The sequence below is a fragment of the Mustela erminea genome, chromosome 11 (genome assembly GCF_009829155.1).
Source record: "Mustela erminea isolate mMusErm1 chromosome 11, mMusErm1.Pri, whole genome shotgun sequence".
Taxonomy (NCBI): Eukaryota; Metazoa; Chordata; class Mammalia; order Carnivora; family Mustelidae; genus Mustela; species Mustela erminea.
Window position 1 is genome coordinate 102,028,608 of NC_045624.1, and position 26,033 is coordinate 102,054,640.

Here is a 26,033-nt window from a genome sequence, read left to right on the forward strand (position 1 = left end):
ATTTATTTATTTATTTGACACAGAGAGAGAGAGAGAGGGAGAGCACGCACAAGCAGGGGGAGGGGCAGAGGGAGAAGCAGGCTCCTGGCCAAGCAGGGAGCCCAAGGTGGGGCTCGATCCCAAGATCCTGGGATCATGACCTGAGCTCAGGGCAGAGGCTAAATGACCGAGACACCCAGGTGCCCCAAGATCCCAGCCATTCTTCTTCTTTTTTTTTAAAATATAAAGGATACTTATTTAAATGTTCACACCAGGTTTTTAAAAAATGGAATAACCCAGGCACTTGGGTGACTCAGTTGGTTAAGCATCTACCCTCTGCTCAGGTCACCATCCTAGGGTCCTGGGATCATTCCCTGCTCAGGAGGGCAGGTCTGTTTCTTCCTCTCCCTCTGCTCCTCCACCTGCTCCCTCTCTGTCTCTCAAATAAGTATATAAATAAAAATCTTTTTAAAAATAGAATAAATCTAAACGTCCAACAATATAATACTCTCACGCTCATTCTTAAGGCTCTTGTACCTAATACTCATTACCATACAATGTGGTAAGGGCATAACATGGTATATATAGCAATTATCATATTGTATTGTAATCTGTCCATTTAAATACCTGCCTTTGCCCTAGTAAGTGGAGCCTGATGCTAGAGCCAGGTTGCCTGGGTTCCCTTTTCTACTTGGTTGGTGACTGTCTCTGTGACACTGGCTACATCTGTACCTTATTGTCTTCATCTGTACCAGCACCTTCATCTACTCAGTATCTGGATTATAATATTGTTACACAAAAGTATCTAGAACAGTGCCTGGCATGGTTGGCAAGCTTTCAATGGATGTTTTATTATTTAGCTTTGTATTAGCTCCTGTATTTCCAGGGCCATAAAATCAGTCTAAAATAGCGATTAAAAGAATTAAAAGGTGAGCATATGAATACCTCATTAATATGCAAATGGCAAAGAATGAAGATGCAGACTTTAGAATAGGACTTGGAGGCTTCTGTAGTCAAAGACACATATGACAGACACACGGAGTCTAGCAAATGGTAATATTTCTAGTGGATGGATTGAAAGTCCGAGCTCTAGAGGCTCTTCTAGTTATTTTTGACCCTGGCCTTTCACCTCCATGGGTTTCCCACCATTCTTTGCCTTGCACAGTAACCTTGGGGACAGGCTGCTATGGGCTACGATGTCTGGAGATCCCTTGCCCTCTGGTTTACGGGTGGTTTGGCCAGTGGGGCTGGAGGATGGGAGAAGAGTGTCGAGATGCTCTTTCCCAGCCCACTGCTGCCTGACTCATGTCCGGCAGGGCTGCAAGCCCCTGTGACTACAGCTTTTATGGAAGGATCTCTCTCTTACTTGTCAGGAGTGTTATCACTGCTGATTCTGACAGGGTCCTTCTCACTTTGTAAAGTCATTGGACAAATAAGTAAAGAAACAGCAATTACAAGAAGTCCTTTTAGGCCTATGACACACTCCCCCCCAATCAGATTTTTTTTCAGTTTCCTTAATGTGTGTACACTATATTCATTCATACTGGGATCTCTCAAAATTTGAGTAGAAACAAAGGGAAGTGGGTAGAATCCATATGCCCCACGGTACAGGCTTCTGATTTCACTGGCTGTTTCCCAGCATATGTGAAGCCCACACACTAGCAAGCAGGGGCCAGAGAATTTCAGGCAGCTGCAGTCAAATGGGAGTGGGCAAGGAAGGCTCTTCTGCCCATCTCTGGGGGGAAGCTGGCCTGGAAGCAGCTGATAGAGAGGCCCAGTGCACTGTGAGAAGAGTTGGAGGCTCTCCATCAGTAACAGCAGAGTACAAAGCTCCCAGGGACATGTGCATTTATTGCCAACACTGTAAGGGCTTTAAAATCACAGATGGTAACAAAGGGTCACCTTTGAGCAACTAATTGTACATGGAAGGTAGGAGCCCTCTATTTTAATGGCCTTGGTACAAGGAAGTGACTGGTGTGGCTTGTGGAACAACACTCAGTTATCCAGCCAATCCTCAAAGACATGTTATTTTAACACCTCAAATTGGCAGGCATGTGCTAGAGTAAAAATAAGACAAACCCGTCTCTACTCCGATGAAGGTATTTTCAAGGGAGAATCACATAAATCAGGGTACGGGACACAGAAGAAGGCCAGTGACAGATAAAGACCAGAAAAAAAAAAAGAGAAAAAAAGAAAGAAAAAAAGAAAGAAAAAAGACCAGTGCAAGGATGCCTCCTCCAGCCACACCTGAGCAAGGTTTCAATCCTGGGTGATGTTGGAATCCTGTAAACCTGATGAGTTTTCTGTTCATTTCTGTTGTGTAGAGTGAAGAGGTGGGCAGGGGGCGGGAGTCACTCCTCCTTCCAGGCAGACCCCAGCCCAGGCTTGTTCTGCATCGGGGACAATTTCCAGCGTTACAAAATCAAGGCTGCAACCAGGATGGGTCCTCTACTCTTTTGGTCTGTTTTCTTGTGTGTGATGTATTGGTCACAGCAAGAATCTTCTTCCTGACAGCCCATGTGGATCGTGGGAGAAAGCGTCCTGGGAGTGAGGAAGGAAGGAGAGCCCTGCACCTAGACCCAAGATCAGCCACAGCCCCACCCATTCTGTTGGCGGGGGTGTGGCACCTGCTTTGAGGTCTGGGAACTCAGGATTCACTGACCAACTCCACAGTGTCATCCTCTCCCAGCTGCAGGAGTGACACTGACAAAGGCTTAGGCAGCAGCCTCGGCACCCACGCGGTGCTCATCCATTGTGTTAGGCCCAGACTGACTCCAAAGTGTGAGCCCTCCTTGGCACCCCTCTTTAAAATGTCTGCCAATGAGCTGATGGAGCACCCCAGGGTGCTCAGTTTTCTTTGTAAAACTATTTGCTACTAGGCACAAGGGCAGCTTCTAGCAAGACACCCAGAACGAATATTCGCTGCGATGCCCACAGCCCACCAGGGCTTCCCATCTAAAGCTTAAGCAGGCTGTGCCCTAGAGGCTCAAGTTTTCTCAGCCATGGCTCTGACCGCCCAACAAGCTTGCTGCCCGCTCCCAGGCCCCTGTGCGCGGATGAGAGAAGTGTCCGAGTCTCTGTGAGGCTCCCTGTGCTGTCCAGCGCCCGTGCTCGTTCTGCATCCTCATGTCTCTACTGGCCCAGGGTGCGGAGGACTGGAAGTTTTGAGTTTCTGCCTTGCATCAGAGGGGAAGTCCCTGCTCACCTTATAACGATTCTCCCTCCAATGTACAGCACTACAGCGGCCTGGTCTGCCAGGGCTCCGTGGAAATGGCGAGCTGCTCAGAAAGCGACCTGCAGTTTTGTTCTAGGCTACATAGCCCATATACTCAACACGAGTAGGGACCTTGGCAGAACAAAGTCCCCAGGTGCTTTCCTCTGGAAAGCAGCGGTTAGCACCTCCAGGGTACCTACTTCTAGGCCTTTGATGTTTATAAAGCATTCACCCAGAGAACTCCGCAAATGCTTGCAACATCCCTGTGTAACAGTCCCTTCCTCACTGTAATAAAGTGTAACTTAAACATCGGCATGGCTGTCCGCCGCCACTCATGCCAGAGGTGAGCGGAAGGACCGGAGTCTGGTGTGAGAGCAGGGGCTGGGCGGCGGGCTAGCCACCTTCCCCAGTGGAAAGTAACGGAGGCCACTCCCAGGTAGCAAGCCGCAAGTCTTTGTCTGTGCCTTTGCTCTGTGTTTGCACTAAAACGTGCTTGACTGCAAGGTTTCCTTCAAAACTCTGGGTCCCAACAATGCCACCATGGCGCTGACCCTCCTTACCCCGTGCCACAATCTGAATGCAGCCCCCTTGGTCATCTGAATGTTCTTACTTCCTGGATCCCCTCAGTTCTGTCCACCAAATCCCAGGCTCCGGAGCCCTGCAGACCCCATTCTGCTGCCTACATGTCCCCTCTGCCTCTCCCTCTCCAGACTGCCTCCCCTGTCCCCAGCAGGCATCTCATGAGCACCTTCTGCTCCCACCAGTGCGTTCCTTCCCTCGTCATGCTCCTCACAGGAGCTCAGCTCTAGGGTTCTTCCTTCTTAGCTTTCTCAAGGTCTGCCCATGCCCGGTGTACCCACACTGTCCCTGTCTTGTGGGTCTTGGCTCTGCTCGTCATCTGCACAAGCTCTGAGGGCTCTCTCCTCTCCTCTCAAAGTGCAGCCACTCTGCAATCTCCCGCATCCCAGTTTCTAGCCCGGCTGCTCTCCAGCTCACCAGGGCCACAGTTCTAGCTACACAACACATCAACCTGTCCTTAGAGAAGAAAGTGCAAACTACTGGCCAAAGGGTGAATTCCTCGCCTTTCCTCTAAATATCATTGAGGGGCACCTGGGTGGCTCAGTCAGTTGAGCATCTGACTCTTGGTTTCGGCTCAGGTCATGATCTCCCTGTGGTGGTGAGATTGAGCCCCGTGCTCGGCTTTGCACTTGGTGGGAGGCTTCAGACCATCTTTCCCTCTCCCTTCTGCTCATGTGCTCTCTCTCTCTCTCTCGCTCTCGATCTAGCTCTCAATTAAATAAATAAAATCTTTGAGTACCGTTTACCTCATGTAACTCCCATCACAGCCAGTAGTATCGGCCCATCCAACCAGGCAACTCCGGACATATGCTATGCATCTCTTCTTCCCTCGAGGCTCCATTACTTCAGTGAACCAACTAGTTCAATTTCTTCTCCCTCCAAGATGCCCTTCAAGCCAGTCTCTTCCTTCCTGGGACACCACCTCTGCCTGAGTGTGAACCCCTTGACTCATCAACTGCTTTAGAGCTGGTTTCACTCTTTCCAGTCTTACCTCCTCAAATGTGTCTCCCTGCAATGGCAAGATTTACTTTCAAAACCACAAATCTAACTACAGTGTACTCTATGTAGGTTATGACCAACTTCCTCTCCTGCCCCAGCCTCACTTCAACCCTGAGGTCATTCTCTGCTCCTAATATGTCTGCACTGCTTGCGGAAAGCTCCATTCCCTCTCATGCTTTTCAGTTCTTAATCCCTATTTGGTTTCTGGGCATATCTTCTCTCCCCTCCTCTGCTGAGTCTCTTAAGACTGGGTGTAGTCATCCCCTCTTTTTTAAGATCCACTGGCTTCACTCCCCACACCCCACACCCCCACCTTGTATCCAGTGGTTTTGAGAGTTGTCATTTAATACAATGTGTTTTAATACATGTATTTAATACAATGTAGTACAATTTTATATAATACAATTTAATACAATTCTCAGGCTTATATATGCATCCCAGGCTTATACACACGTGTGCATGTGTGTTAAGTATGTGTAGCCTGGCATTTAAGACACTGCAGCACAGCTGTTGGTCTACGCATGTGCTGCTCCCCACCACTCTTACCACTCCGTGGGGGAAAGAGCTTCCTCATTTCACCTTTGTATCTCCCTGGCACACAGTGTGTGTTTGGTTCGTCAATGCTAAATTAATGAAGACATCCCCACAACACCTTAGCACAGTCATATATTTGAAGGAAATATTTCTTTCTTGATTGCTGACTGTAAGTCATTATTTCTAACATCTTAAATGTCATGCTTGCAAACAAAGGGATACTTGAGGGACCGTACTGAGGATAACGCGTGTATGCATGTACTCTTGTGTCGCGGGTGCTACCGCACTCTCTACTGTCGGAATGAACCCCTCCTGATATGACTTTAGTCCGAGCTGGCCTTCAGTTCTCAGGGTCACAAACCCCCTTAGTGGCCCCTTGCACGCTCCACCTGCCCTGCCTCTGTGCTTCTGCCTCACAGACTTCAGCATCCACTTATGGATAAACAGGAAATGGAACAACAATGGGCAACTTTGGGTTCTTCACTTGGGCCAAACACTGAGTGCAGATACACTGCTGCTCCACTCAAGAACTTCCGAGCTACGGGTTTTTGGAGAGAGAGGACACGTGCAATAGCTATAAGTCTTAGCAGAGGTGGGTTATTCTGATGCTATATATCAAAATATGGGCATTGGGGCTCTAAGCCAGGAGGCCAGGGATCACCCCAGGAGCTCCCTCCCCCAGCAGCTGTCACAACACATCAAAAATGAGCAACGTTAAGATATTATCAGTTTCTAGGACTCATTTTCCTCTTAACAGCAGTAGCTCCTACAGTAAGAGTAGGAATACTTTTCAAATCAGGTGTGGTGGTGCAACAGCAGGAAGAAGCTTGCATCCTAGATGTACCACGCAACTTTCTGGAGACTTCTAATACCCACATCTGAGGTATCTCACCACAGAATGGCAGACAGTTGACTGACAGTTATCTTCTTATACATCTTGGTAAGTGGTGATGGATGCCTCCATAAAAGAGAATCAAAGAAATAATGGATTTTCAAGCCGGGAGGATGTTCGGAGAGCACATGACCCAGCAGCCTTACTTGCTTCATGGTAAGAGGCACAAGCTGATATCGACAGTTCTAGAGCCACTGGTCCACCATCAAGAACATGTTCAACCCAGTGAATACCTCCAAGGAGCCTCCACCAGGGACTCTTAGGATTTTAGTAGACTTTTTAACATTTGGTAAACATTTCAACATTCAACTACGTCTACTTACCTCAGTGCTTCCTCAGAAGGCAATTACTGGCTCTTTCAGCGATTTGCTGTTCATAGTAAATCTGCAGTGTCTTTAGTAATTCCTTTCATGTTCTGGGTGAAAACTAACAGAATCTTCTTTCTAGGGCTTTCTTGTTCACTCTCATTACCCCTCTTAGTATCTGGCCCACTGCTCTAAACAAGAAATAGTGCTGCTCAAGTCAGTACTACTGACGTCTGACTGAGAAAGACCAGAACTTTCGAGCTGAGAAAGCGAGCCTTCCAGATCTTACCATTCAAGATGGTTTTCCACAAACGCGGACATGGGGCTGATCTGCACTGTGTAGGTGTCATTTGCAGAGTACTCAAAGAGTCCGTAGTAAGGGTTGAATAGCTCCTGAGACAAAAGGAAGAAGAACTCTCGCGAAGGACCACTGTAGTCCAGGCTGCAAAGGAAGCAGAGGCCCAAGAAGCTCGTTACTTGTTGGGGGAGGGGCCTGTTTCTACCCAGGTGCTAGTCTGTTCCTTCAGTCAGTGTAGGGAAAGCAGAGAGAGGCCTCTGATCCTTACAGTGGATGCCTGTGGGAGCACAGTCTGCTGTAGAAAGTGAGGAAGCAGCTTCGGGATGTTTCTTACTAGATGTCCATGAATAAATTTCCTATGGCAGTGTTTCTTAGCCTTTATTCAATCATATGATCCTACTGGATAAAACACAGAGCTGGCCCATCTGAAAGAAGGAGCTTGCTGTGAGAGGCATAAAAGAGTTTCCCATGATAGTACATGGGTGAGAACCAAGAAAACTTCCAAGTTTGTTGTGATATGCCCTCCTAGATAGGCTTATCTTCCAGTGTTGGAGATAGTTTTTCACAAAATCACTGAAATGCTAGGGAAAATTTGCTATGTAGTTCTTTATGTGCACTCTAGGAGGAAGAGCTTTTTGATCAGATACTCAAAAGTGTACACAACCTGAAAAAGTAAAGATCCAATAGCTTAAGTCTATATTTTTGGTTGTGCACAATGTAAATAAGTAACCTCAGACTCTAACACAAGCCAATAATCTTGGGCTTTTGAAGAACATAATCCTAAAGTTTGGCAATGCCTGGAGAGAGAAAGACCTCCTGGAGGGACATGATCAGAATCACCTTGGGGCAAAGGCTAAGAGCTATCCTGTTCTTTTTTCAGAAAAGTCACCAAGATCTGGTGACTCTGGCCTGCCCACACTGAATGAGGTGTCTGCATAAAACTGCTGGTGCCTCACCCCTCCTCTCCAACAAAGGTGACGTAGAGTTTGTTTCGCTGAAGCTCCTTCCGGGAATAGGCCATCACCTGATTGAAGGTTCCCTCCAACAAATGGTCCCGACGAATGATGAGCCTGGGAAGAAGCCATGTGGGCAGTGAGTAGTGGTTCTGGGCTCTGATGTTGGAGAGTGCTCTGGATGAGTTGTGAGCGCCCAAGCTTATGGTGTCACCCCCTTGCCTCTCCAACTTGGTGAAGATCACATGAGTTCAGCAATGGATTTATTTTAACGCTCTTTTCAAAACACTGGGAGCACAAGGACAACATGTACGTTTTTATAATTGGATGACCTCCACCATATTTGCCCTACTTTTAGGATTCTTTTGAACAATTCCAAAGAGAATCTCTTAAGTTGGATTTCTGAGTTAAGATTTAGTGTTTAAAGATGAACACAATAAACCCAGAGGGGAAAAATATAACTATTCACTTAGACCTGTTACAAAGTTATAGAATGTATGAATTTGACCAATGAATTAAATTTGCTCCAAGAATAAGTAAGAGGAAATACATAATTTTAAAAATTTAGTTCAAGATTCTTGGTTTTCTGTAAAGGTCTATCATTAATTTTGTATATGCCTTTGTCTGAAATGTTTTTTTTTCTCTCTCTCCTTCTCTTCTCTTTCCTTCCTTCCTGATTCTCTTCCAATTTAACTTCCTTCTTTCTTCCCAACTTTTTTTTTTTTTAACATTCCTCCTTTCTATGAACATAACTGTTACCACACCATGGAATCCAATCTCCAAAAAGTATCACAAAGTATAGGGGAGAAAAGGATAGGAACATCTAGCATCCGAATTCGGTGAACAAGCATTGGAACACTCACTTAATTTTCCCTGGACCCTGACCAAATCCTTTGGCTTCCAATTTTCGGTAGAAATTTCGGAGCTTGGCTTCAAAGTCTCTCCGGTAGGGTGAAGGGGCTCTTGCACTGGCTCTCTGTAAGCCTGCAGAAAGAAGCACATGGTCTGAAGGTCATCACTGATATGTGGAGCAATGTCAGAAGAAGGGCCAACCGGAGGCACATTCCTATGTCTTATTTTCCTCTCAAAAAAGTTTCCTTTGATTTCCATTATGCTTTCAGTTTCTTTTGTAATAAATGGAAGTAATATAATAAAGAGAAAAATGAATTCTGATGACAATAAACATTTATGTCTTCCACTCCACCTCAAGTTGTATTTCTCTTAACAATACCTTCGTGAGAATATCTGTTGGCTTAACTGTACTTAAATAATCTAAATCAACATATCAAACTAGTCTAAATTTTTCTTGTAAGTTTCTATGTTATAATAAGCGATTATAACTGTAACGAGGCAACTCAGACTAACACATGTGTATGGCGTACTTGTCTAACTATACTGACCCTAAAATAAACAGAGGTGTCCTGTAGGGCCCAGAGCATTGAGGACTTTATATTAGATTATCTTGTATCATAGAGGAAACATTTTTAATAATAATAATAATGACTTTCTGATTCTATTTAGAAAGAGTTTTTATATCACTGTTTTGTGAATGCTTTGTTATCCTTATACACTTTTTAATGAGAAAAGGAGTGGAAAAAATAACATTCTTCTCCAAGTTTTACAGATGACCAGAATCATGGCCTGCCCCTTCAATAACTACTATATTCCAGGTATTGAATTAATATTCTAAAGAAGACTGATACCAATAAACTCACAGGCAGGACAATATAATTACAAGTTGAGATGACTGCTAGCTATGAAGGAAAGGAACTCAGTTCTTTGATATCAGAGAACACTCTGGCCAAGTTTGGGAAGGCTTCCCTGGGGAATATTCCCTGGGGAAGAATAAGTAAGCATGAATTAGACTGAATTAGTTGGGAAAGGCTTCCCTTTAACTAAGAAACGACATGAGCTGGGAGAAGAGCAGTCTAGGTAGAAGATCAGCATGTACAAAGGTACTGAGGCAGAATGGAAAGTGGGGCTCAGGATACATGGATCAGAGTGATGCAAACAAGGCTTGCGAGGTGGGTGGATGATCAAAAGGATAAGGTCCATTCTGCTAAACAATTCTGTTTAATACTAAGCACAGTAGGAAGCCACTGCACGAGGACTGACATGATGACAATTGAGTTATGAAAACATTAGTCTTTCTGCAGGAGAGAGAAAAACGAGAGGCCTGGGGTGGATTTAGAGAGCCTAAACTAGACTAGGGTGGTGTCAGTGAAGGTGAGGAGAGCACAGACTGTGGTGTGTTTAGGAGGCAATGAACTGGACATAGGTAGTGAGGGAGAGGTGGGCTTTAGGTTTTGTAACTGAAGGAACTGCATCGATAGTCAATGAGAAGGGACAATAAAAGAACATATCTGTGGGGGAGATCATAAGCTTGGTCTTTGATGGTGCTACCCTTGAATGTCTAATTGGAAAGAGACATGGTTTGAGAGAGAGAAGAGAAGAAACCTGGGACTGAGTTTTGGACATGGCAGGAAGTGAAGGATGAGTCTGCACAGGTGGCCAAAGAAGTAGTTGAAATGCATACAGTCGTGTCACAGAAGCTTACTGAAGAGGTGACTTAAGAGGGGGAGCAATCAATAATGTCAAATGTGGCTTAATGTTAAATGTGAGAAATTACCCACTGGACTGTGTGTCTGGAGGTCATGGTGACCTCAGTGAAGGCAGGTCCTCTGATGCGCCAGTGTGGAGTGGAAGGAGGGGTAGGCTTGGAAGGCTTGTAGGATTGGCAGCAGGCAGTTGAGAAAATGTCTACCTAATGGCTTCAGTTTTCTCAGTGAAGGGAGAAGGGGCTTCATTTGCTAGGAGAGACACAGAGAGCTGGAGTTTTGAGGGGCGCATAAACATTCAAAATAGCAGTAGGGGGCACCTGGGTGGCTTAGTTGGTTGTGTCTGACTCTTGATTTTGGCTCAGAGGTCATGATCCCAGGGTTTTGAGATCAAGCCCTGTGTTGGGCCCCTCCCCCTGCACACTCTCTCTCTAAAAAAGAAAAAGAAAAAATAACCAGCAGTAGGCAAGTTTACCTAGGAAACATGGTCGAGTTTTCTTTTGGGTATTCAAGGTCTAGGTGAGGTGAGAGATGGCTAACATATAGTTTGTAGTCTCCCCTGTCAGATGAATTTGCCCAAGAAGTCCTGAGCATAGATGCAGAGGAAGCAGATAGTATGTTTATCAAGGGGCAGAGTTCTGCAAACAAAATGGAGAGGACTGGGGAGTTTAGGCCATTGGCACAGATGTTACAAAGAAAATGAACTGTGGAATCTATGCTGGGTAAGGGAAGAACAGAAAGGAAAAGAGAGACATGCATGAACTAAGGTCCTGATGAGGACAAGGGACAGTAATGGGGAGAGTAGTTGAACAAGCATGTTGGATGGGAGTAAGATGCTTGAATCAGTGATTTTAGAGATAACGACAGGGGTGGGAAGATGACTGTGGGAACAAGTGGTTGCACTGGGGGGAAGGGCATTGCAGACCAGAAATTCCAGAAACCAGGAGCTCAGGGAAATGAATGGGTGTCCTTGTGTATGCTGAAGTCATTCAGGATGATGGAAGCACTTGAGAAGGAGAGGGAGATTATGAGACAGGTACCGCAGTCTTTGAGAATGACAGAAAGGCTGGGAGATGACAGCAACCGGGGTGGTGGGGAGAGACAGCTGAGTAGTATAATCAAGGAAGTGTGAAGTGTGAAGGGCCCTAGCCTCACCTTTGTGCCACCAACAGCCACCACTTGAAAAAAGCTATCCTAAGTGAAATGACAGGTTTCAGGCTACAGGTTCAACTAGAATACAAGTCTTTAGGTGCAAGTAGCATTTTCTGCCCAGTAGAATGCAGTGTATTTTATAATATGACTTCTATTACTGCTGGTACTACCACTATGCCCATGATCACTACTATGTATTTTTCTAATAATTTATGCTTTACAAAGTACTTTAGCATAAATACTTATGATTTGCTATCTCTGTAGCACCGAGGTAAATTTCATGAAGGTCTAAAAATATGGGAATTGTAAAATTTAACATCAAAACATTTGGATTACATAATCTAGGATCCCATGGTCAGAGCTAGGAGAATTAAAAATTAAAATGAATTGGATGATTGTTTGCGTTCATGGTATTAGTAATGCCTTTTATAAAAGTTATGCAAATAATTATCATTTAGCAAATAACTCTTTATTCTCTTTTATTTTTCTATTTGTACTATTATATCTCCCCCATGTCAAGATGTTAAAATCATACTCTACTTTCAACTGTTTGAACCAAAGTGCAGATGCTTTATCAGGCAAGGACAACATCTATGACAAAATGAAAGATCATGGTGGAGACCCACAGTTGTCCCTAAATGGAAGGCTCTGCTCCCCAAAAGTAAGTCATCCTGTGTGCACCAGAAACATTTGGCTGTCCTGATGTTGGCTCAGGCAAAGCTCCTCATCCTCCTTTCCCAGGCCATGGCATCTCAATTACACTGTATGTCCTTAACTAAGCCTTTGGTGCACTGGTTTGGAGGAGACGACAATGAGGAGATACTGACTTAGAAACAGATTCTAGCAATTAATAAAACTACCTCTAAGAGATAATTCTGAGGACATGACTTGGAGGAGCCAAACTAATATATTCATTTTAGAGACCTGCAGCAGTTCCAAGTAATGCCGAGTGAGACATCCCTTTGGAGGGACGAAACACACTGCTAAAATCTCTCTCTTGTGACTTTCTCCAGTGGCTTCAAAAACTAAGCTTGGACAGACTCTAGAGGCTGTGAGATATGAACCTACTAGATTTTTATTTTATTATTTTCTCCTTCCTTCATTCTTTCCTTCCTTTTTAAATTAAGTTTAATTAGCCAATATACAGTATTACATCATTAGTTTTTTTTTATTGTGTTCAGTTAGGCAACATATAGTAGATCATTAGTTTTTGACAGTGTTCAATGAGTTGAGTTCAATGAGTTGCATAGAATACCCAGTGCTCTTCGCAACATGTGCCTTTCTTGAAGCCCATCAGCCAGCTACCCAATCCCCCCACCCTTCTCCCTTCTCAAACCCTCAGTTTGTTTCCCAGAGTCTATAGTCTCTCATGGCTTGTCTGCCTCTCTGATTTCTTCCCATTCGGTTTTATACATCATTAGTTTTTGATGTAGTGTTCAATGATTCATTAGTTGCGTATAACACCTAGTGCTCATCATATCACGTGCCCTCCATAATGCCCATCACCCAGTCATCTACCTACTACGTTTTTATAACTAAATCCCTTTACTTTTTAATCTATAAAAAGAAATTTGGGTTTACTACCAAGACTCTGACCAAGGTGGTATAGTAAACCAAGTAACTGAGGAAAAACTCTCCAATATCTGGATCCCATTTGGGAGTATAGATTTTACTTAGTAACTAATCATTTTGATTAGATTTGATGAACTCTTTGTCACTAAAGAGTTCAGTATTCATTTCCTTATTTGGAATGGAAGATACCTATAAAGAATTTCTGTTTCATGAGTAAATTAATCCTAATACATAGAAGAAAACAGCTGGGGAACAATTGTGCATGTAAGAAAAGTCTTCAACGTCTTCATAGGGAACATTATGGTGGCCCCTAGTAACCATATCACTGAGCAACTCCTTAGCAAAAAGTTACCAAAATTGGTATCTAGTAACATTCTGAGTCATAAGGCAGAATGTTTTGGAAACAGTTCTTCCCTTCTAAATGCCTGCGGGGTACAAAAGCAATTTAGAGCAGGGTCAGCAGACCTTTTCCTGTGAGGGGCCAGATAGTAAATATTTTAAGCTTTTGCAGCCATCTGGTCTCATCGTTATTCCTCCTCTACGCCGTTATAGTGTGAAAGTTGCTACAGAAAACACACAAATAAACAGGTGTGGCTGGGGTCCAATAACATTCTATTTACAGACACTGAGATTTGAATTTCACAGAATTTTCACATGTCATGAAATACTGTTTTTGTAAAAAAGATTTTCCAATTATTTAAAAATGTAGAACATAGGGGCTCCTGGGTGGCTCAGTGGGTTAAGCCTCTGCCTTCAGCTCAGGTCATGATCTCAGGGTCCTGGGATGGAGCCCCACATCAGGCTCTCAGCTCAGGGGGGAGCCTACTTCTCCCTCTCTCTCTCTCTGTCTGCCTCTCTGCCTACTTGTGATCTCTCTCTCTGTCAAATAAATTAAATCTTCAAAAAAATGTAGAACACAGTATTACAAAAACGGGCAGCAAATTTCAACACCCAATCTTGGCAGTGTGCTTTCAATCAGAAAACTGAGAGGGAGGAAGAGAGAGAGCTCATACACAACTGTCCTTCTCCCACCTCCGTCTGGGGGAAACACGGGTCGCCACTGACACGAGACAGAATGCCAGACGCTCAAGTTACGCTCAAGTTACGCTCAAGTTACCTGGGGAGTTCTGAGGTGAGGAACAGGGTGAACAGCGGGGAGAGAAGCTGTACCCGGGGAGGAAGGCAGCCTGCAGTGGGACGTAGGACATAATCTCTTCTTCAAAGAGACTGCAAAGTAAAAAAGAAGAAGAGAAATAAGAAGCAGAGGAGAAGGAAGAAGAAGAAAGGAAAAAAGTTAGTTTTCTGTCCATGAGAGAATATTCATGAACTGCGGTAACAGTGGTTACGGTTCTCACAAGGCAACAACAAAAGCACTTAGGTTCACTTAGGTAGGCAGATGCCGGCATGCAAATATTCTCAGCATTATTTTAAACCCTAATTAATCCTGAAATAATTGTCTCTTTCAAGTACTATATACAGTTCTTGACACCCCAGTTGTAAATGTAAAGGCGGCGATGGACAGCAGGTACAAGGGTGGAGGCCCTACTTTAGTTGCAGCCAGTAGAATCCTCTAAAACAAATGGTGAGTGTTTCAGTCATAGCTGTAGTGGAGGAAGACTGCCCAGAGCAGCCTTTCTAGAAGCGTTTCAGGCTTAGCCCCTTACCTCAGCAAAATGACTAGATCTGCATCACAGGACAACTTTTCAAGCCCGTGATTACCCTCAGTCCGAATGTAATGGATTTTCTCCCTAGAAAAATGTGGGAAACAAAGTATGAATTACCAACAGGTAAGTTAGGGAATAAATCTCCCAATTTTTCCCCTCTCTGATGATAATAATGTGAACCCAGATCTTCATCATTACTTGAATATTTTCAGGCAACAATATAATAAATTTGTCCTTTTGGTGGGTATATTTTTGAAAAGGGAAGCGTTTGGGCCTCTACAAAGATATGCAAAATAAGATCGAACAGAGAAATGCACTGTGACTCAACCTCTCAGTATAGGTAGCTCATCACTGCAGTAAAGGCTATTGTCAAAACCTGGGGGTGTTCACAGTGTCTTCACTGACTGGGGTTTTGAAAAACGGAGCGGAACTGTCCGCACCATTTCGCAGGGAAGATGTGGAAGCCCAGCCGAGCGTGCAAGCGCCATTCCTCCTCCACCAGCTGTCTCTCCCTTCATGTTCCTGTTCTCGACTCCATGTTCCTGAGCGTTGGCCTCGAAATCCTGATACCACCTCACAGAACTCTTGTTTGGAAGACTTTGGTGGATCTTCTCCCCTGGTTTGCTAACTCAGTCTCACAAAAGACTCTCAAACATATGTCATTCCAAAGACAGTGCCCCTGCCGCCCATCATCCCATTCCCCAAGGGACCTTTATGTGGGAAAGCCCCTGGTCTCTTTGTCTGGAGGAAAAATGGGAAGAACATTCTAGGGATTGCCCTTTATTCCCAGTATCCCTGAGGACATGAAGTCCAAAGAGGGTCAACTCTACTACGGCAGCAGAGTGCCCACAGAAAGTGTCACTGCCCTGTAGTGGTTCTATTATCCCACTGCCCACATGAACCACATCCATATATAAGAAAGCCGAACACACTTTTCTGAGACTTTCAGTGGCTCTCCACAGGACATAGCACCTTCTGTCATGTCTATGAAAATTTCATGCAGACCCAGTTGTCTGGGGGGGCCTCCAAATGCCCCTGGGACTCAATCCCAAAGGTACTGGCACTGGGAAGGATCTCTAAAGGTTAGAATACCTCTCCTACACATAATAACCCTTGCCCACCAGGAAAACTCCGGTGCAAAACTCTCCTCAAGACTCTGTTCACTACAGCCACCTGCCTCCTTGACATCTTGACATCTCCCCTTGTGGCCTCAAAACTTAATATCCAAATGAAATCCTTGACGTTCTTTCGTCTTTATCGCTGAACTCTGATCTTGTCCTTTGTGGCCTTTAACACATTCTATAGCTATATATTTGGCTTAAGGGAAAAAAAAAAGGCAAACTTGCCTATCATCTGCCCTCCTCAACAGATGGCAAATACCATGCAATGTAAGGCCAATGTCTGCTTTGTTCTGCTACTGTGTACACAGCCTCCCACAGTTCTGATTCAGAACACCGGCACAATAAAAACACCAGGTGAAGGAAGAATGAATGAATGAAAATTGCTACCATGATCCTTAAAGTGAAGAAATGTCATCAGCCGCTGGGTTTCTGGCTTCATCTTCCCTTTCCACATGTGGCTTCCTTATGATTCACTGCTGTCTGCTGAACAGCTTTCTGAGGACCCACCCTCCACCCTTTAACCCAGAAACTGGCTTTGTGGACCCACGATAGTGGATCCATGGCTCCCTGAGAAGAGCAAGGCTGAACAGGGGTCACAGCCCCCACCTGGAGACCACAGAGGAAGCAGTAATTTCTTCCTCTGAACAGTGTCATGGGGAAAGAAGGTTTTCTTTTCAACCTCTGGACTTTTAAAATAGAGCTGAGTCACCCTCCTGTCACACTCGGGGCAAGCACAGGCCCAGTCATAGCTAGTAATGCCCAGGTTCCTGGTTACTGGAAGCCTGACTCCCTGAAGAGCAGTTTCTTCCTCTTACTGTTCTCCCTTTTTTATTCCATAGCTTTTTAGTTACTATGGGCCTTCTGCTTTTGATGAGATATTCGGGCTCTCATCCTGGGCCTACAGGTCCTTAAAGGAGTCCATAATCTTAAAGAAGCTATTAGTTTCTGTACTAAATAATTGCCAAGATTTTTTCCAACTACAAGATATCTTAATTCCAATATCTGGAAAATTGTAATTGTACAATTCTGCACTGCAACAAAGACTTTAAGGTTTCTTGAATTTTGTTATAATGCAATACTATGCAATAGTGCTGAAAATAGTTTACTTTCACTCTTTTACTCACGGGATTACATTTTTCACTTTTAAAGATGACTTAAATGAGACTCTAGTGCCTTTGGTGAGTTCAAATTCCTCAGAAGAATTAGCTGTGAACTCATTACTTAGTAACAGAATCAGTAACATATAAAATGTTTAAGAGCAGCAATCTCTCAGAAACTTTCCAGAGAGTACAATCCCTCTGAAAATCCTTTGGAAATTCCCTTAAGTTATGATATACTGTGAGTCATAGAGTAGCCCACAAATAAATGACCCTTCTGTGGCACAGTAATAAAATGGGCAGAGCGAACAGAAGTGGATGGGACAATCACTCGCGCTGAAGGTCACCTGTTCACAATACAGATCTTCCATTCGCTCTAAATGTAATTAATGTTTCTTATCTTCAAAGCAGAGGACCTGGTTCTGAGGGGGAGAGTAGTACAAAGCAAGGACCAGAAGGTCCTGCTGTAAGGAGTTTACATATCATAGGGAGACAGTAGTACAGACAGTATTCAAGAGATAATGGAAAAAATAGAGTAGAAGGACAAAAAAGGAGTACTAATAAAGTAAGGCAAAAGAAGTACTGAAGTTTGTCTAGGTCAGTGAATCTTTGCCATTTGGTTTGAGCCTTTAAAAGGAGTGAGAGGTCCTTAAGAGAAAAGCCGTTCCTGAGAGGGCAGAACAAGGAGAGAACACAGCTTGTTTAATGGAGGTGGAAGATACCAGAAGGAAAAAATTAGCACGGGATGGAGAGTTAGGTTAGGGCCAGACTTTGGAAACTGCTTAGAAATCCTGACTTTATTTTATACACAATGGGAAGTTTTTTTAAAGGCTGGTGTCAGATGATTTATTCTGTAAGAAGGTAATTTTGTCCTAGATCCAGGGGACACCTTTGAGGACACCCCTAGAAAATCCAGGAGAGAAATGTTGAGCACCCAAACACAGGCTATGATAGGGAAGAAAAAAAAAAAAGGTTAAAAAAAAAAAGGCTGGAAGAGAGGAAGTGAGAGGCAGATGTTTGGATGTAGAGACAGGGAAAGAGGGAAGAGTGGAGATCCGGCAACGGGGAAGACAGTGATTCTAATGCACACGGAGTAAAAAGCAGGGAGAAGAGGTGTCTGTGAGGGTGTGTGGGTGTGTGTGGGGAGAACAGTGAATGATCCACCCAGGCAGGAGTAATAGGAATTTGAATAGCAAAGAGGCTATGTTCAGGTGTTGGTGATTCACTGAGGAAGTCAAATCAGAGTACTACAGCTGTCAGCTAGACGCAAAAGACCACCAAATGGGAGATGACAAGTCAGTGACTGCACTTGTGCCCACCTTCCCTGATCCTTTACACACACTCATAAAAGCATCTCCACAGTGCCCACATGATAACTCTGTATCTGAAGAGATCAAGGGCATCTATGGGCTGAATAACGCGCCCAGATCAATGGTCTCTAAGAGATGGAGTAAGAACTCAAACTCCAAGAGGAAACACTTAACCATCACGTATAGTCAGCTTCCAAATGTTATGTAGTCAGCTGACGCAGAGAGATACCTGAATATCTTGCAAAGAAAGTGGGATCTAACTTCAGAGGATATGTTCTCTTGTTATCACCTTGAGTGGCTGTCCTTTCCAAATGAAGTGGAGTCAGTTTCAGAGACACTCATGCAACAGTGACACTAATGGATATTAAGATATAAGTAGTTAGAACACAGGATACTTCTGATACTTTTGGTTTGCTTGTTGGTGTATTTTTGAATATGTTCATCTAATAGTTGGTTTACCATTAACTGTGATATTTTAAAGATAAAACATTTAAAATGTATTAAAGACCTAAATGTGAGACCTAAAACCATAAAATTCCTAAAAGAGAACATAGGCAGTAATTGCTCTGACATTGGCTATAGAAGCATCTTTATAGATATGTCTCCTTTGGCAAAGGAAACAAAAGCAAAAATAAACTTTTGGGACTACGCCAAAACAAAAAGCCTTTGCAAGTGAAGGAAACCAACAACAAAAGACAATGTAGTGAGTGAGAGAAGATATTTGCAAGTGATATACCCAAAAAGGGGTTAACATCTAAAATATTTAAAGAACTTATACAACTCAACATCAAAACCCCCCTAAGTAATCTAATTAAAAGTGGAAAGGGGACATGAATAGATATTTTTCTAAAGAAGATATCCAGATGGCCAACAGACACATGAAAAGATGCTCAACATCACTCATCATCAGGGAAATGCAAATCAGTACCACAATGAGACATCACCTCACACCTGTCAGAATGGCTAATATCAGAAACACAAGAAACAACAAATGCTGGTAAGGATGTGGAGAAAAAGGAACCCACAAGCAGTGTTAGTGGGAAGAATGTAAGCTGGTGCGCTACTATGGAAAAGAGTATGGAGGTTCCTAAAAAAAATTAAAAATAGAATTACTACATAATCTAAAAATTCCACTAGTGGGTATTCACCCAAAAAATTGAAAACACTAATTCAAAAAGATATATGCACCCCTGTGTTTATGGTAGCATATATATATAACAGCCAAGATATGGATGCGATCCAAGTGTCCATCCACAGATGAATGGATGAAGAAGATGTGGTACATATATGCAATGGAACATTACTCAGTCATAAAAAGAATGAGATCTTGCCATGTGTGACAACATGGATAGATCTAAATGGTATAATGCCAAGTAAAATAGGTCAGTCAGAGAAAAATACCATAGAGTCTCACTCATATGTAGAATTTAAGAAACAAAACAAATAAGCAAGGCAAAACAGGGACAAAGGAGAAACAGACCCTTAACAACAGAGAAGAAACTGATGGTTACACTAGGGGAGGCGGGTGGGGAAATGGGTGAAATAAGTGAAGAGGGTTAAGGGTACAGGGACCACGAAGAGCACTGGGTAAAGCACAGAACTGCTGAATCACTACACTGTACACCTGAAATTAATATCACATTAGTTACTGTGTTAATAACACTTGAATAAAAAATTTATGTGGTGCTTTACATAAGTAATTCTTTTTTGGAAGCTATTTTACTTTTCCTGTGCCTCCCTCCGAATCAACGGAAAGCATATTGGCATTGTATGAATAGTATGTGACCCGGCAATATGGCTAGCTCTGATTATTGTGACACTGCAAAGAATATTAGAACCCCCCGGATCCTTCGTTTTCAGTATTCAAGACATAATTAAATACATGAACAAAACACAGGCTTCTGTTCTCTCCCCACGGAGGTGCTGTCCCACCTGGAAGACCAGCTGGAGAGACCCAGAGCTAGAGGATGAGGGACAAGCCCCTACCTGAGTGCGTGGTTTCTCGCCAGGCTTGGCTGACGCTCTTGCAGCATTTCAAAAATGTTTGGTTGGCGAAGAAATGCCACAATCTTGTCATTATATGCTGAAACAGACAGAACGGCGAGTTGTGGTTGAGTCTTCAACCCAGAGGTAATTTCTCTAGTGGTTGGAAAATGGCTGCTTGATGCCAGGATTAACCCAGGAGTTTGAAGGGCAGGTGACATACTCATCAAAAAATGGAAGCTCTTGCGGGTTGTTTTCTGTGACATAATAGCACTATCATTTTTAAAAGAGCAAACCAAAAGGGAACCAGATCTAAGTTAATCATCCTTAATATTCCAGGAACTTAACTGTGTGTTAACTCATCCCTGTGTGAACAGGTGAAGGAAAATAAAATAGCTCTTCCATGAGGAGAGTTGTACTCTCTTCCTTCTGACTTCTCTTGGTCAGTTATTATAGTTATTATGGCAAAAAATTTTACATGAATTCAAAGAAACCCTTTTTTGAGCACTTGACCCTGACGACCTGTGGCCAAGGTTGACTTCCCAGTAGTGATAATGGAAATATCCAAATCCACTGGGGCTCTCTCACCTCACTTCCCTTGATACAAGTGGGATGTACCTCAGGAGATAACTGAGGTTAGGAACGAAGACTGTGCTGACTTATCCCCATACAAGGGAGTTCTAAATCAAAAACTGCATCTAAGAGCAACAGGTCCCATCACTTCATTTAAACTATGCTCTCCTGGTCTCGGCTAACAATTCACTGACTGGAATACAGAAGAGAGGGATGGGGGTCTGGAAGAGAGCAGAAGAGAAACAGGGAAGATGGCAGGTCAAATTGAGGCGTGAAGGGAAAGGAAAAAGGGGCACAAGGGGGATGGAAATAAAGGGTAGGGGTAGATTACACCATAGGGGAGGAAAAAAGAGAACACAGAATCCTAAATATTAAAAGATTCATGACAAGAAAAAAAAAAAGGCTAAGTGTTGGGTATCCGGGGTCCCCAAAGCATAATACGTACCTAGTGGCAATGACTCGTGTTGGTGTTGGCTTCGAATAGCGGCTACTAGGCTGTGTCCTGGCCTGGCCAGTAAAGAGGCTCCTCTGTTTCTAGAGACTTCTGAAGCCTAATTTCAAAATAAAATTGTTAGCACTGGAAATCTTATCAATTTCAGATGGTCTTTTGATACTAATTTTTCAATATGAGGGGTAAAAGATCCTGATATCACCTAAGTTAAGAAAGAAATGAAGTTACAGTCCTGAAAGTGAATAGAAATAAGCAAGTTAAAAAAAAAAAAAAGACTAAGTAGGGTGGTTGATGGTTTTTTAAGAAAGTGAATGTGCCAAATGTTATCAATGTTATCTGAATTAATACACTATATCGACTAAGAAACATTTCTCCTCATCAATACATTGAAGAGACTTATTTTCTCCAGTCCTGGAAATAAGTCTCTTCAACGTATTGATGAAGAGAAATGTTTCTTAGAGGGTTTCGGCGGGGAGGGGGTTGAGGGGAGGGGTGAGCCTGGTGGTGGGTATTAAGGAGGGCACGTATTACATTGGAGCACCGGGTGTAGTGCATAAACAATGAATCTTCGAAAGCTGAAAAAAGAAAGTTAAATTAAAAAAATTGATCGAAGAGACAAATTCAACATGAATACTCTCAGTAAAGATTAAGTTTATGACTTCTATTTCTCAGAGTTAGCACCGCACTTCAGAACTGAGTGTGAAATGGACCTGCTCTTTTGAACAGCACGGATCACTCTCAGATGGTCATTCTCTGCTGAGTGCTTACCGATCCATTCACTGTGCTGGCTACTCTTCACATAGTATCCTCCCATTCTCCCAAAATTCTGAAAGATAAGCACTATTAACCCCAGATTCCAAACAGAGAAACTGAGAATTGGATAAATTTAGTTTTTACAACATTTTAAACTGTAAGAGGCAGAACCACGGTAGCAACTAATGCTTGACCACAAAGCATCTGTTTGACTCCTCTCCTGCTGTTAGCCTGCATCCAATACCCTGGTTTTGGATGCCCATTTTGATAAAATTTCATGAAATATAAAATTTTCTTAGCTTAAAACTGATATTTGTGATGATTAATTCAGCTCAGTTTTAAGTTTTAACAAACCCCCTAAGTTCTAGAGTGTGGCAGTGAGCTTCCTACCCTGATTCCATGCACTTCTGCTCCTTAAAGGACCCTGCAGGGTAAGCTATTTAAACAAGGACCCTATAGATTTTCCCCATTGGAGTACATTCACCAGATATATGGGGTTTGCTGTAGAGTATGACTCATTCGATGGTGTTTGGTAAAGTACATCAAAATAGGCTTTGCAAACATTTCAGAATTACATTGACTATTACTTTGTGATATTACTTAAAAAGTGTGCAAGATCTGGACAAATAAGGAAAGAAAATTCTCCCTCTGAGAGTGGCGCACGATTCACTTCCACAGAATTCAGGAGCGTTATTGAGTTCCTATGCTACGAAGTCCAGAAAGGGGACTTTCAGGCTAATCCACGTATCATATAGCAGATGACAAATAGGACAGATTACTTAGGGCTTACTCATTAAAGACATGGTAACTGCTGGTTTTCATTTGGGTCCTCCTTCCACACTCCACACAGAGACAGGTAACATCCTTTCTTTGCAAGCTGTGCTAGCAGTTCTGTCTGTATATGGCAGTCTTTGAATTGCTCTTTTTTTTTTTTTTTTAAGATTTATTTATTTGACAGAGAGAGAGAGAGAGATCACAACTAGGCAGAGCAGAAGGCAAAGAGACAGGGGGAAGCAGGCTCCCTGCTGAGCAGAGAGCCCCATGTGGGGCTCAATCCCAAGACCCTGAGATTTTATCCATGACCTGAGCCGAAGGCAGAGGCTTAACCCACTGAGCCACCCAGGTGCCCCTGAATTGCTCTTCTTGAAATAGTAGCCATGCAGATATATCCTTTCTCTCCTGGCTCTTTTCCTTGCCCACTGCTTACTTGGGGGACCAGGAAATAGATTCCTTGGGCTACTGAGGTAGACTCCTCACTTCGACGCCATTAGCTCTCAGCTCTGTACTGCTCCTGTAGCCAGCCACCAAGATTTAGAAGCTAGTACTTCTGCAACAGCACTTTCTAGTCCATGTACATGGTTCCAGTGCAAGGTGATGAAAGAAAAGTTTGCTGATTATTAAAGTAGGCAGCGTGGAGTCTTTACATTTCTCTCTCCTTGAATTAATACATATGTAAAGCCCTTCTAGGACTGAAATGATAGGTCTCTTTTTCTTGGAAGGAGTTACATCAGTCTGCTTGAATGTGTTTGAAATATTTTGAATGCTGCAGAGACAGGTCTCTGAAAGACCGCTCAGTTGAAGATTATCTAAATGATGTATTACAGAACTGAGGAAGTAGGTCTGGTAACAGACCTCAGGAAGGCACGGCTGTATTCCGAACTCAAGTGATGCCTGCTGCCCCACCCTGAGCCTAAGCGTCCCCTTGTTGGTGGCTTGCCCCGAAATAAAGGGCACTCTGAAACAGGAGGAGGCTCAGTTCTATTCCTGGCTGCTGTAGGGAATTCATATGTCGCAGATACGTTTTAGGGAAACCTGGTGCCTACTTCTGAAGTTGCCTGCTCGCCTGCTCACTGGCAAAACTAAGCCTGATGGCAAAACTTCAGAAACCAGATGAGGGGCAGCTACCCTGCAGGTCAATGACTGACTGATGAATGTGCTTTAAGCGAACTAGGAGTGAGGTGGAGAAAAGACACAGGGGGAAGGGAGGGCTCATGGGGTACCTGAACCATGAGAGATACCTGCTGAGGGTAAAGGAGGTAGCAGAGGGCCTACAGATGAGAACAGATGGGAGGGTTAAATAGAAACAGGCTTGTCCAACCAAGAGCCAGGAATTTATAGAGATGGAGATAATTTCAAGCAGGGCTAGGAATGACTTTGAGATCAGTCTAGAGTTTACTATGTGCTAGAATCCTTGTACCCCTAAAGCAGTACTAAATGGTCCATCCTGAGGAATGTCTGGCATCAGCTGAGTGACCTGATTTGGATCTCACCGCAAACATGATGCTAACATTTGTTTTCCTAACTACTGAAAATGACTAGAAAAACGGATTTTCCATTTAAAACCAAAAGTACATGACTCACTGAAGTGCATTTGACACTTTTTGTGTTACTGAGTTTCTCACAGGTGTGTGTGTGTGTGAGACAGACAAAGAAGGGACACCCCCGCTCTTGCACAAGGGCCCACCTCTCTCCCCAGACATGCCATGACTATTCTATGACTGGCTAAAACCCAGTTTGCAGTAGGAACTAATTTAAAGATTTCTTTTCCTTTTGATGTTGAGATAGCTTTAATCATAATTGCAAATGTGAAAACTTCAAACATTTAGCTCTCCAGAAAAAAAAAAAATATGCTCAGAAAATAGTTTTCAGTAACTGGTAAACAAGCTTCTCTTCTGTGTTGCAATTTAGAAATGTAAACTGGTGGTTTTTTTTAAAGCACTGATTGAAATTGCAGGTTTTACACTGAGTTTGGGTTAATAATCAGCTAACGTTCTCTTTGAAAATGCTGGAGACCTAATGATAAAATATTGAGTTCAGAGGAAAAGCCCAAGTAATGAATTTGCACTCATCTCTAGATTCCTTTTGTATTCTGAAAGTAGATCGTTAACAGAGTTCTCAGAATTATCTTAAGGAAACAAGAGAGAGATCTATGCTTGAGTCATTCAACATATTTATAATAGTGAAAGTGAATAATAAACATAATTACAAAGGAAGGCTTGAGCTAAATTACAGTAGATTCATACGATTAAAATACAGAAGAATTTTAATGGCATGGGAACCGTCTCCAGGGTATTGTACTGGTAAAGCAGGATACAGAACCATAGACAACATGATTCAATTTTTTATTTCTGTGTAGACCAGAAGTGTCTCCAGATGGGATATTATACTCTCCTTTCAACTTCTTTCCTGTCTGTGTCTGTGTTTTCTACACTCTTTACTTACTGTTGATTCAAAACTTTATTTTCATAAGTGTCTGAATTCTATAAACTTCCAGTAAAACCTATAACCACATATAGGTTACACGGAATCAAGAGGAAAATTCCCAGTTTTTAGAAGTGGTAAGGAAGTTACCTTCCCCAAAGGCAAGCTTCCCGAATGATGACTTCTCTGTGTCATCAGAGCCACTGGAATAACTTCTACCATCAAAAAAAGCTCGCTGCAAAGAATGACCCAGAGTGACCTCTGCTTTCAAAGTGAAAAGTCAGTTTCTCTTCTCTACCAGATCCCTGCCCTTCCCTGAGGCAATTACTATTATCCTTTTTGGTGTGTACCCTTCCAGAACTTTCCTATGACTAATGACTTTCTAACCTGACCAAAATAAGGTGTTAAAAGAAATAAAAATTATGTACCCTTCCTTATTGTTACAAGACAAATGTGATTGTTAGTGATTTCCTCACAAGAGATGGAACCCAATATTTATAGCCCAATACGCTCTTTCCATTTATCTGTGTCCATTTCCATTGGGACATTATGGGAAGAGTTAGGCCTGTTCTGTTAACACCTTTTTTTTTTTTTTTTTTGGTATATTGCAGACAACGTGACACTGTACTAAAATGCAGGCTAAAGCATCAAATCATGATCTTTTTATGCATAAACTACTATATTCCTGATAACTGCTTTCAGCAAAATGCCTGAAAATTTTTCATTTGAAGTAAAAAAAATCTAAAAGAAATGTGACAGTGCCTCTGTTAATAACCTATCACAGGGGTTTGAGGGAAATTTCTACCATTTAGGATCCTGAATATAGGAGCTGATTTCAATTCTGT

General features: G+C 43.0%; 1 protein-coding gene across 6 annotated transcripts in view; it reads right to left on the reverse strand.

Annotated features, from left to right (window-relative positions):
* Positions 1 to 26,033, reverse strand: part of HECW1 (HECT, C2 and WW domain containing E3 ubiquitin protein ligase 1) — a 460,363-nt gene that overhangs the window by 42,735 nt on the left and 391,595 nt on the right. For all 6 annotated transcript variants that reach the window (XM_032305360.1, XM_032305355.1, XM_032305359.1 and 3 more), the window contains 7 exons: positions 21,229 to 21,334; positions 20,214 to 20,310; positions 14,700 to 14,783; positions 14,153 to 14,262; positions 8,617 to 8,737; positions 7,757 to 7,870; positions 6,792 to 6,944 (listed from right to left, as the gene is read on the reverse strand). In XM_032305360.1, coding sequence (XP_032161251.1) covers positions 6,792 to 6,944; positions 7,757 to 7,870; positions 8,617 to 8,737; positions 14,153 to 14,262; positions 14,700 to 14,783; positions 20,214 to 20,310; positions 21,229 to 21,334 — 785 coding nt within the window. The remainder of the gene's footprint in view (positions 1 to 6,791; positions 6,945 to 7,756; positions 7,871 to 8,616; positions 8,738 to 14,152; positions 14,263 to 14,699; positions 14,784 to 20,213; positions 20,311 to 21,228; positions 21,335 to 26,033) is intronic.